This window comes from Phoenix dactylifera, chromosome 8 (assembly GCF_009389715.1).
Source record: "Phoenix dactylifera cultivar Barhee BC4 chromosome 8, palm_55x_up_171113_PBpolish2nd_filt_p, whole genome shotgun sequence".
NCBI lineage: Eukaryota > Viridiplantae > Streptophyta > Magnoliopsida > Arecales > Arecaceae > Phoenix > Phoenix dactylifera.
This window is the reverse complement of record NC_052399.1, coordinates 25,142,098-25,154,656: the sequence shown is the minus strand read 5'-3', so window position 1 is coordinate 25,154,656 and position 12,559 is coordinate 25,142,098. Positions and strand designations below refer to the sequence as shown.

Here is a 12,559-nt window from a genome sequence, read left to right as displayed (position 1 = left end):
AAGGCTGCTTCTCATTTACTATTAAAGAGATTTAAGGGCTAAGGCCTGCTTGGCCAATCAAATGGCTTGTCCATGTGAGAGCCTGAAAATTAAGGAAAAGTATGAAAATATCAAAGAGAGGTGGAAATTTAAAAATGTCACAACTCCAATTTTTAAGGATCTCGGAAATATTTTTTAAAAAAGATTTATGTTCAAGTTACCATTTACACAGCAGCAATTCATCGGTAGAGCGGCATACATCCGAGCATGTCCGTAATGACATTGATAGGGAACTCTTTTTGCGAAGAACATTGATAAGAAAGTCAATTTGCTTCATTAGGGAGTGAAAAATTAGAGGAGCGCCTATTTGTTTAGGGTTAGTATTTTTGTCTAAGAAAGGAGTCCAAAAAATAATAACAAAAGTACAAAAAAAATCTAAAAAAGAAAAAAAGGAATGGTGTTTTTCTAAGTAATTCAAGATGCAATGAAAATAGAATATCAACAGGGGTACTTGATTTCTCTAATTATTCAAATGATTTTTCCTATGTTTTCAAGAGTTATTCTAAGTTGCTAAAGCCTTTTGTCTTGAGAAAATCCCACCATCATTCTAAGTTTGAGCTAGGATCACACGCTCGTCTTGTCACATGGGGCACACCTTTGGTCAAAAGTGACACCCAGCCGGAGAATAACAAAGTGGCTGACAATGCCAGGGGTGGAATCAGAGAAGGCTGTGGAGGAGCATTTGAGCAGCAATGAAATCATGCTGCATTGGAAATAGAACTGCTCGTTTAAGCGGTTTAGGCAAATGAAAGGTTTAGTTTTTTTTTTTTTTTTTTTTTTTTTTTTTTTTGCTAAGACGGGTGGAACATATGAGACGAGTACGATGCATCCAATAAAATCAAAAACCAAAATATCTCGGAATATCAGGGGCAACTTCCAATCTCCAGTCTACTGGATACTATCTGAGTGATATGGCTATATAAGCAGCAACCCAATTCGTGGCCCCATTAGTTTCACGGAAGACATGCTTGACCTGGAAAGCCCCTCCATCCCTCACCATTATCCAGATATCTCGGAGCAAAAGGGGGACGCAACCATTGCCCCTTGGACCTCATTGGATCTAGCTGATGACCATAGCCGAGTCTTCTTTCAAAATGATGGAACTGATCTGCAAAACACACCGAGCGTGACGAGAAGGTATAGTATTCAATGTTTTAATTATCGGTTAGGTTTCGGGCCTAAACTATATTTATTTTTAGTCAGGCTTCAAGCCATACCTACTTTAAATTTGATATTTTTTTGTACCCATGTCCCTCCCATAATCAGCTCTAGCAGCGTCAAATGTTTTCAAGCCGAGTAAATGTAGTGGTGTGGCAGGTGGCTGGATTCAGTATGTTGGTCGGTTGTTTATTTGTTTTGGTTGGATCATAGGTGGGGCTTTCCGCTTTGGCCCTTCCCCTTCTCCTCTCTCCCTCTTCTTTCCTTCATCTTTCTTTTTTTTTTTCCTCTTTTTTTCTCCTGTCTAGATTTCAGCCTGTACTTCATTTCATGATGAAATTATATGGTGGGTTTCCACCATTCTGCTAGAAAAGGGAATACATATGGAGGTAACTGAGAATATTAGTCATCAGTCTTACCAAGTTGCAGTGGTCTTCAAAGCCTTCTTAAACTCAACGATAACAATGATGTATAGCAATTAGCAAATCCGTACATGCTAATATACATAAATATCTTCTTATTTTGGCCCAGATATGTTGCACACAGTGCAGGAGGTTCATGGATCAAGCTGAGAATCCTAGCCCTCATGAAATCATGTTAGTGGTAGTTAGCCCAAATCCCTTCAGCTTTTTGCACTGTAACCAGCCAGAAAGATCATGAAAAACATACCTGAAATTTGTTCAAATGTCCCGCTGGTTGTTTTGTTTTGTTTTTTCTCTGTACCTAACCTGTCATTTGAACTTGAAGCAGTTGCAAATAAGAAGACTGGAGGGCTATGAACCATAGGGAGGGGACACACCCCATGCATCGCATGCCTGTTCACACTCAAATCACTCTCAATACCACCATCAACTTCTCAACCATTGTTATTCTCATTTCCATTCTCTCCTCCCACCACCTATATAAACAAAGAAAGGGCCTCCACAATCCTCTTCACTCACTATCACCCAGCCCTCCAAAGAAAGGACACCAGGAAATCATGGTTTGTCCTTCTTCCCCCTCTGCTTTCCTGCCCATTTTGATCTCCTTAGCACTGCTGCTACCAACCGGCCATCCCATTGCCCGGCCTTCGGCCTCCTCCGAGGTCGCCGGTTGCGGCCCCCAACTCCTCTTCCTGGCCCCATGCACACCCTTTGTTCAGGGTGCAATGCCCATCCCGGCCGACGCATGCTGCGACAACCTCGTCAACCTGTTCCATGACCAGCCCGGGTGCCTCTGCCCCCTCCTCAACCGCTCCCTCTCGCTCCCTGTCAACAACTCGCTGGTGCTCCAGCTTCCAATCCTCTGCCACCTCAGTCTCTCGTTCAACTCTAACGCCTGCCCCGGTACGAGGAAAAAAAAAATTATGACACCATTAACATGTACGTATATATTATGTATGCATATAAAACTTTCTTTATTTCCATGTTTGCAGGACTCTCTCTTCCTCCAGCGAGCTCGCCGCAACCACAAGCCATTGCAGGGTCAAATACAAGCTCTCCTTCTGTTGGTTAGACTACTTGTGCCATCAGCAGTCACCTTAACATACAATTATTATGATCATTCATTTGTTATGATAAGTTTTTAATTTCTTTGCATCCCAAATTGTTCAGATGTTCCAGGATCACCAGCAATAGCGTCTCCGCCACCGCTGAGGATGAACAACCTGCTGCGGGGAGTGAACTGTGGAGGAAAGCTAAGGGTGGAGGGGGCTTCCCTGACCTCGGCTATAATGCCTCTAGTTCTGGCAGGAGCTCTTTCAGTTTAGGTTATTATGTGAGCAGATGTAATTAGATTGGAAACCACTGAAGAGGTTGCTTTCTTATTCATTAGTGTCCCCGGTATCAATAGTCTCTGTAGCAAACCTCTCTTTTTTGTTTGAACCATAGTTTACAAACACATTATTACTCCAGTCTTCAGTGATTTCTATTGGAAAGCTTAATTCTGCCTCACGAATCCACTAGATTGATTCAGATATATTTGTTTGAATGGTCATGATTTTGGGCTCCAACCGGGTCCAATTAGAGAGGAGAGAATGACTTGAAATAAGGCTGCAAATGCGTACGTTGGGCCAACTAGTTGGTCAGGTCCATGTGTAGGGGCTATGCCTGAATTCTGCACTAATCCTGCAGTTCCGTATTGATTGAATTTGGTTGGACCAAATCAGGTCCAACTCATGACAACTGCACCCAGCTATGTGGAGTCTTAATAATGGAGCCATACCCATCCAATAGGTTTGAACTAAAGATACGAGCTGGCTTTCATATGGGGCAGAATAGCTTGAGTACGATAAAAAAGAGCACCAATGTAAAGTTATATAGTAGGGATGAAAGTGAAATATCCTAATCTATCCAAATATGGATAGAGATTTTCATCCAATTAGTATCCATATCCAGAAAATAAATATAGATATGGATGGATAGATAATTTTTCGATCCGTTTCCAAATATTTTGTAATCATATTCTAAACTTACGAATTTTTAGAAAAAATAAATGACCATATTAACATGCTATTAATTTAGTTATCTTTTAATTAATAATATTTTTGATTCTATATCAAAATTTAATTATTCAATTCATATCAATACTTTTGCTATCCGATTTATATTCATATTTATTTAAAATAAATTAGATATAAATTTTTGTATCCAAACAATATTTATAGCTATATTTTTATTTACCAAATAAAATAAATATGAATATGATATATAATAACATCCAAATTGTATGGTTCAGTTTTGCCCGACAATCAAAAACAAATATGAAATGTGATACTTCCACAAATAATTTTTAAATTCAGAAGAAAAAAAAAACCATCGTTTCCCACGTTGACATGATAAGCACCCACCTTGACATGATAAGCACCCGTTCAAACTTTACTGCCACTAGTCATTATTCCCCCTCTTGTTCAACGATATGGCCAACTAGGAAGAAAATGGCTCTTGGTAACAGAATCTAGTTGAACTATCAGCTAAACATGTAATATATTAGATAGAATAGCTTGAGTACGATAGAAAAGAGTACCAATGTAAAGTTATACAATACAGATGAAAATGAGCCGAGTAATATCCGAATCTATCCAAATATGGATAGAGATTTTCATCCAATTAATATCCATATTCATAAAATAAATATGGTTATGGATGGATAGATAATTTTTCGATTCATTTCCAAATATTTTGTTATCCTACACTATGTTATATAGGACTTGCGAATTAAAAAAAAAACTATATTAACATGCTATTAATTTAGCTATTTTTTAATTAATAATAGTTTTGATTCTATATCAAATTTAATTATTCAATTTATATCTATAATTTTGCTATCTAATTTATATCTATATTTATTTAAAATAAATATAAATATAAATTTTTACATCCAAACAATTTTTATGGCTATATTTTTATTTACCAAATAAAATAAATATGAATATGATATATAGATAACATCCAAATTGTATGGTTCAGTTTTGCCTGACAATCAAAAATCAAAAAAAATCAAAAACAAATATGAAATGTGATACTTCCACAAATAATTTTTAAATTCAGAAAAACAACCATCATTTTCCACCTTGAAATGATAAGCACCCGTTCAAACTTTACTGCCCCTGATCATTATTCCCCCTCTTGTTCAACGACATGGCCAACTAGGAAGAAAATGGCTCTTGGTGAATGGTGACAGAATATGGTTCAACTGTCAGCCAAACATGTAATATATTGGACAGAATAGCTTGAGCACCACAGAAAAGAGCACCAATGTAAAGTTATATAATACGGATGAAAGTGAACCGAATAATATCCAAATCTATCCAGATATAGATAGAGATTTTCATCCAATTAATATCCATATTCATAAAATAAATATGGATATGGATGGATAGATAATTTTTCGATTCATTTCCAAATATTTTATTATCCTATTCTATGTTATATAGAACTTGCGAATTAAAAAAAAACTATATTAACATGCTATTAATTTAGTTATTTTTTAATTAATAATATTTTTGATTCTATATCAAATTTAATTATTCAATTTATATCTATATTTATATCTATAATTATGCTATCCAATTTATATCTATATTTATTTAAAATAAATATAAATATAAATTTTTACATCCCAATAATTTTTATAGCTATATTTTTATTTACCAAATAAAATAAATATGAATATGATATATAGATAACATCCAAATTGGAAGGTTCAGTTTTGCCTGAAAATCAAAAATAAAAAAAAATCAAAAACAAATATGAAATGTGATACTTCCACAAATAATTTTTAAATTCAGAAAAACAACAATCGTTTTCCACCTTGACATGATAAGCACCCGTTCAAACTTTACTGCCACCGGTCATTATTCCCCCTCTTGTTCAACAACATGGCCAACTAGGAAGAAAATGGCTATCGGTGACAGAATTTAGTTCAACCGTCGGCTAAACATGTAATATATTGGACAGAATACAGCCGGCCAAACATATCTTGGGATATATTTGGTCAAACAATCACCTTTTCAACATTGAAAACGAAAATAAACAATCTCCTCTCATTACTTCGAACCATTCCAGAACCACAAACATGCGTCCATAGGCTAGAGAAACTCAAGATTGAAACTTCCATTGACTTCAATTCAATTCTCACATTTTGAGATACAAAAATGACAAGGAAAACGTTCAGATGTATACCCATTCTTGTAGTTGACACAAAAAAATAAATAAAAGAGATATCAAGTCAGTTAAAGCAGCAGATGGAAATGAAGTATTATCCGGAATGACATGGTCAGGAAAACTTGGTTAGGGTTCGCTAAAAGGATCTAAAAACTCCAAATAATCAACTCCTCAACCCAACATGGCTCTTACGATGTGCACCCATGTTAAGAAATTCTAGACTGTTTATAAGTAGAGCATAATACCCAGTTCCTTGGTCATTGATGGGGTCAAAGGCTCGAAGAATGTGTCGGCTCCAAGGGCCCTCATTTCACCTTGAGACCTCTGGAGGAAAATTAGCATGGGGGTGCACGAAAACTACACCGTACCATACCTGCTGAAATCTTCAAAAAAAAAAATGACCAAGCTTCATCTGGATATGACCAAGCTTGAGTGTGTCATGGATGCACTGAACAGAGGATCCCCTCCAATCTTGCAGTTATCGTGATCAACTGTCAATGATTTGGGTAGCATGAACAACTTACAAGCATTAGACTGCTCTTCTCCCTTTCGACTGTTGTTTATACTGCTAACTCGACATTGTCTTTTACTATGATCTGGACCATAAGAGGCCAACTCTCTCCTCTTCCTTTTCTTTGATGAGCACCACTTCAAGCCGTCCCAATGACATTCTTTGGCAAGGTATGGCACTTCTGCTTTGAGCATCCAGTAGTCTCCATGGGGTATGAGCTTGGATTCAACAATGCCCTCTGGTTTGGTGCTCCCAGTCTGGGCCTCGGTTTCAGAGAGCCTGACGGTGTCTGGTGAACGAATTGGGATTCCTTCAGCACCAAACAAGCCCGGATTCTCATGTTCCAAATCAGACAACAACGAGCTTACAATATCTTTTCTGTCTTTTATACGGTTCCATTTATTGTTAATCCAATCCTGTGAGGGTCTCAAGTCACACTGACTAAAGATAGAGACTCGCTTTTCTCCTGCAATATCCAAACAAGAAATATTTGACATTAGCAACAGTCCTTGACCAGTCCAGGAAAATAATTCTCGTAAATTTCTCTATGAAGACACCAAATATCATACTAAGTTTAGTGCAATGGTGGTAATGAATACAAGGTTTTACCTGAGAAATACACATGGATTTGCCCTTCAGATTCTTTACGAATCACAAGTCCCTCCCACCAGCCATCATGCCACCATGCATCAACAACAGCCCCGATGTCGAAGCTGCATGACAACCTGCCTCTCTCTGATGGACTTGGACGAACCATTGGCCTCCCAAACAAGCGTATACCCAACTTGTCTGCTGCTGCAACCCTTGAAAGCAGAACCCATTCCTGTGGGGGAAAAAAAATCAGATATAAGCACATCCACCAAGATATAAGAGAAGAAACTATGTTACATGAAGAAATTAATATTTACCCCTAAATTGCCATTTCCATCAGCATCTTGAACATCTTGGTACCGGACCTTCACCTTATCATGATGTCTTTTGAGAATGTCGCAACGGAACCAACATCCCCTTATTCCACTATCTTGTGACAGCACTTCAACATGGCATCCTGGAGATATCTGCTGCTGGATTTGTTGCTTCCACAACTCCATTCTCAGCAAACCAGGAGCAGAAGCAGTGCTTGATATATGTCTTTCTACTTTGTTGCTAGCACCCAAAATTCTTTTCTTGTTCATATCCCTAGCTACTGTTCCAGCACAATCAATAGCCCCATTACTCAATCTGTGCTTCTTTTTGAGTCCGCATCGGGGAATGTGGCCATTTCCATCTCCATCTAAACTAGAGCCACGACGGTTTATTTTCAGTCTCAATTTCAAAGAAGATGTGAACATGGACCGAAGTAGTTCCTGACTCCAGTAGCCCTGGACCTGAGTGATGTCGAAAGGCTTGAGATCATCATTATCAATCAGCCTGCAACACAGGTAAGGTTCCCAATTGCTATGTGTTGCCTCATTCTGAAACTTCTCAAAATGCTGAGCACTGAGGACGGCTGCTAATCCATCAATGCATTCAATACTGAAATCTTGAAGACAAAGAGAAAAGAAAATCTCTCTGTCATTAACATCGGGAGGCAAAACAATACCAACCTCATCAACTTTGTGAAACCATCGGATCACAACCATGTTGTTATCTCTCAAGTCCTCATATAGGTCTTCCACATATGCAACGAGCCTCTTATTCTCTTCCGTCATGACATAGACAAAGTCATGAACCTAGGAAAGCATATGGTACATTAAACCAATGCAAAAATAATAACTAGAAAGAAGCCATTACAACTTTAAATACTTACAGAGATTGTAACTCCATTCCGGCAGAAAGATCGGTAATGTTTGCGCCTTTTCCTGCAATTCCATGCGGAACCTAACCATGTGAATTCTTTGGAATGATGCCCCATTTTCCCCAATGAATGACCCTGAATGGACAAAGGGAAGCAACAGGAAATAAGACTCAGATCCTCAGAATATAATGATAATTTCAACAACATGAGGAAAATACAACCAATAAAATTTCTCTACCTTGGAAGTAGGGATATATGTAAGTTCAGCAACTTCATTATCTGAGACTCTATCCACCATAGAAGATCCATAAGATGTTGAATCTGCAAATAAAACAGACATTTTGTTGGATTGCAAAAACTTTCACCAAAACAGAATTCAAATTTAAACTCTGATTCTCAACCTCCAGGCAACCATCCAGTTGATCAGAAACTTGAGAGAGAGAGGGGGGGAGAGAGAGAGCCTACAACAAACTACATATTTCTGCTTGGGACGCATTTTATTTGGCAGTTTTCTGGATGTTAAATACCACTTGGCCATGCCGCCAAATCTGATCCAAAAAAAATGGATAATGATTGCAAAACCAAATATGACAAACACTCCATTAGTTCAGAATGAAAAATAATCAAAGAAAAAGGAATAATGGTAATGTCATGCTCTAGTTCAAATCATATTGTAAATTGAGAGATCCAGATCCACTAAAGCGTTAAATTCCACCACAAATTACTGAATTTCTTTCACAAAGGTAACCTTGGTGCAATATTAGAATTGTACGGACATAGGAAAAGGAAACTTGAGAAGGAAGAAATTTTCGCTACACTAAATTGATACATTTCTAAAGCAGATTCCCTTGGAAAGTATTATACCAACTACAAGCTAACATCCTAGAAAGAACTGACATCTCAAGAGAGTCTTGGAACCACATGAATGTGACCGCCATGCTATCTACTCTTGACTCACGAAGAGTTCCATACACTAAAACTGGTGCTCAGTCATCACTAGTTCGTAGTATTTACTGACAAAATTTTATCTGATTGGATAACAAGGCTTTCTAGCAAAGCAAAAGTCTTCCAGATCCATATTGTATAAAGAGATCTTTCAATATCAAATTAAATTTCCAGATGCCTAAGGAACAAAAAAAACATACAAAAATATAACTATAATTAGACTAGTCAAACTGAGAGAGAGATCTATGCAGCGAGAAATCTGCCAAGAAAAGATATAATAAGAAAAACAATGAGACTAATGAAATAAAACTATGAGGAGTACCTGATGATTCACATTCGTACAGACATATAGTCGCATAAAACAGGCCAAGCACTGAATAACAAGATAGAAATAAGAATAAAAATATGGATGGCATCATAGCCACCAACTTGGCAAAACAATTTGCAAACCAAAAAGACAGCACAAACAGCCTATTTTAAGAATAAGGGATATAACATGATAACATACTATAAACATACTGTTAAAAATAATCCAGAAAATTCATAACTAGCTTCTGTTTTGCCCATAATCTTGCACCACAGTGTGAAATTTTGGTCAACCACATCGTAACCATTTGGGATAATCTCAAAAAAAGAATAAACTGAATGACAAATTCTTTATTTTCAAGGTTCAGGCACAAGAATAAAAAGAATAAATTTTTCACATATTACAGAATGTGTGAAATAACATATCAAAGGAAATTCAAAACGTTTACAGAGTTAAAGAGAGAGCAAAGGCACATTAATGATAAGAATTACATAACATCAGAGTCGTGAAAACTCCAAAGGAGTCATGAACAAAAGAAAGTTCATTGAACAAGGTTCTCAAATAAAACATATATAGAAAAGAAATCAAGATATCATTATTTTCAGGATCTAAACATGATAGCAAGAATACTCCTCAAAATGAAATAGTTACGGAAAAGCCACAACCAGAACAAATACAAGGAAGATTATAAAATAATAATAATAATAATAATAATAATAAAAAGAAAAAAAAATCAAAAAAGGATGATTATTTTTTGAGAAAACTACCGGCTTAAAGCAGCACCCGGGGAAAATTTATATTTTTTCCCAGTGAAAAAAGAAAAGGCATAAGGGTTACCACCTTATTCTTGGACAAAGAGATAATCTAAAGAAAGAAGCAAACATCCCAGAAATACAAAGACATCAATAGATCCATGTAAATCCAAAGTTGCCTAAGCCAACGAAAATTTGAAACAATTTTTTTTTAAAAAAAAAGTTATCTTTTCAAATATTTTGCAGGTTTTCTAGCTCTATCTCCTCTTAGTTTCAAAGAGAATCATACATCACATTTATCTCCCTCCTTCCCTCTGTTGTATGTGTAGATTGCTTCTACGCAAGAAAAAGGTAACAAAGAAAAATCCAGGATCCCCAAATCCATCTATTGAAACGAACCAAAAAAGCGACCTTTGAATAAAACCCATAAAAATCCAACAGATATATACGAAATCGGAGATTTCAATAAAATCAAGCAGAATCAGCCAAAAGAGACCTCTTTTGGGGGATTATTTCACGGTTTAGCTTCAAGGATATCCTACAATAAACGAGAGGGGCAATCTATGAGAAGTCACAGCATTCGCCCATCAACCGTACGTGTTCTTCATATGAGACAAAACAACAGACCCCGGAGAAATCTCTAGTTCTAGCACCGGGACCCCTCCACCCTTCAATCCAACCAAAGAACAGAGCCACCTTTCCCAAAACGCCATTAAGGAAACAACAGATCCTTACGAAAGACCGAACGACAGAGCCCCAAACCAAATCCCATCCCGAGATAGACCAAAAACCATCTTTTTTTTTTATTCTCACGCTTTTTATAGCTTCGCTTCTTCTCAATTTTCTAAAACTTGACAAGAAAGCCATGTTTTTGATTCTTTCACGGTTTTCCTAACCTTGTTTCTTTTCAAGTTCTAAATTTTAGAGAGAGAAAGAAACAGGGCAGGGGAAACAAAATACCCGAGACAAGGGAAGAGAGCCAATTGACGACCTCCCTCCGTGACCGCCACTTCAAGGAAAGCCCAGAGGACGACGACGGCGAGCAGCCGAAGGACGAAGAGGGCGAGGAGGGCGACAAGGAGGCAAGAAGGGGGTTTCTCGGCCGCAGCGCGAGGAGCGACCGGAGGAACCGGCCCGGGACGGCGTAGGACATGTGGCGCGCGCTCTTCTCGCGACCCACCACCGCAAGATCGATCCCGCCCGCAGCATCCCGGAGGTAGTAGTGCACCACCCTCCGCCCCTTGTCCTTCGACACCACCACCTCTTCCCATCCCACGAACACCTTCCCCATCTCCTCCATTGCCAAACCTTAACCCAAATTCCCTTGGCCTCTACGAACGCGAGAGAGAGGATTTACCTCGAACAAATATGTAAATAAATAAAGGAGAGGAAGGGGAGAAGAGAGAGAGAGAGAGAGAGAGAGAGAGAGAGAGAAGAAAAAGAAAGAGGAGGGGTTCCGATGAGAGAGAGGATTTGGGTGGGAAAGAAATCGACGGCGGGGATTTCGTCCACCACGTTAAAGCGGCGAAGCCCCTCGAAGGAACGGGAATTTTCAAGGAAAAAAGAGTTCGAGACACCATTGCCTCTACTAGGCCGTATTATTCACGGAATTGCCATCTTAGGATCGAATGTATCAATGCACATTCCGAATTGAGAGGATCGGAGTTGGACGTCGCGGCATGTCTCCGAATTTTTGGTGAGGGAAATGGCTGGCCGTTGGTTTCGCAGATTACGTGCCAGAATTTGCCCTAAATGATTTATAGCCCTCGGGTTGTATCTTTCCGGCGAAAGAATGGTTTGTCTTTTTTTCCCGCAATATCAACCATTCAACCATATCTTGCACAGATATCAAAGCACTTCAAAAAAAATTTATCCGCTTGCACACAAATCTCATAGAGGTTGGAATATCGCGAATAAAAGATGAATGATATGTTAGCACGAAAGATACAAGCTGAACCATGGTTTATCTGCTCTTTTTATTTGAATCAGCTGCTATTCTTTTATGCTTATGTCAGATTTTGGTCTTACACTGCACGAACACTGACTTGGATTATTATTATTAATTTCATTCTTGGAAACGATTGCACAAATGAAATATTTTTGCAAGAGTGTCAAAGTTACATTAAAATGTTACATTGCAAAATTTAATTCGAGCTATAAGTGCACTGGACTTACATAATTTTTGATTGACCAGATGATTGTTAAAATAGAAGTTGTTCGCGTGGTTCCAATAATTACCTAATATGTGCTTATTCTTTCTCCAAGTCAAGATTAGATTCTCTTTTACCTCCAAACTTATCTTTCCCAAGACTCCCAATTAAACCAACTTCAACTTCACTTGAATAATTTATACTATATAGGGAAAAAAAACATTAGAATTTCTTGAATCTGTCAAATTTTTTCATAAATAAAATATTATTTATGGAA

General features: G+C 37.8%; 1 protein-coding gene across 3 annotated transcripts; it reads right to left on the bottom strand.

Annotated features, from left to right (window-relative positions):
* Positions 1-5,760: 5,760 nt before the first annotated feature.
* LOC103715349 lies at positions 5,761-11,545 on the bottom strand. 3 transcript variants are annotated; one of them, XM_017844759.3, is made up of 7 exons: positions 11,093-11,538; positions 8,594-8,676; positions 8,367-8,449; positions 8,141-8,263; positions 7,260-8,063; positions 6,961-7,174; positions 5,761-6,817 (listed from the first exon to the last, which is right to left on the bottom strand). In XM_017844759.3, exons 1-7 carry the CDS (start codon positions 11,401-11,403, stop codon positions 6,249-6,251), a joined length of 2,187 nt encoding a protein of 728 aa, XP_017700248.2. In that variant the 5' UTR covers positions 11,404-11,538; the 3' UTR covers positions 5,761-6,248. The 3 variants fall into 3 exon arrangements, with proteins under 3 accessions (XP_017700248.2, XP_017700249.2, XP_017700250.2); XM_017844760.2 differs by lacking the exon at positions 8,594-8,676 and having other exon boundaries at positions 11,093-11,545; XM_017844761.3 differs by lacking the exon at positions 11,093-11,538 and having other exon boundaries at positions 8,530-11,066.
* Between the last annotated feature and the right edge of the window lie 1,014 nt (positions 11,546-12,559).

Excerpts from the sequence above, each read along its gene's own strand:
- LOC103715349 (XM_017844759.3), bottom strand. The coding sequence starts at position 11,403 with ATGGGAAGAGGTGGTGGTGTCGAAGGACAAGGGGCGGAGGGTGGTGCA. Across the intron at positions 8,677-11,092 it reads GCTCTCTTCCCTTGTCTCGG|ATTTGGCGGCATGGCCAAGT; the intron begins GTATTTTGTTTC and ends TTTTTGGATCAG. Across the intron at positions 8,064-8,140 it reads GGAATGGAGTTACAATCTCT|GTTCATGACTTTGTCTATGT; the intron begins GTAAGTATTTAA and ends ATGCTTTCCTAG.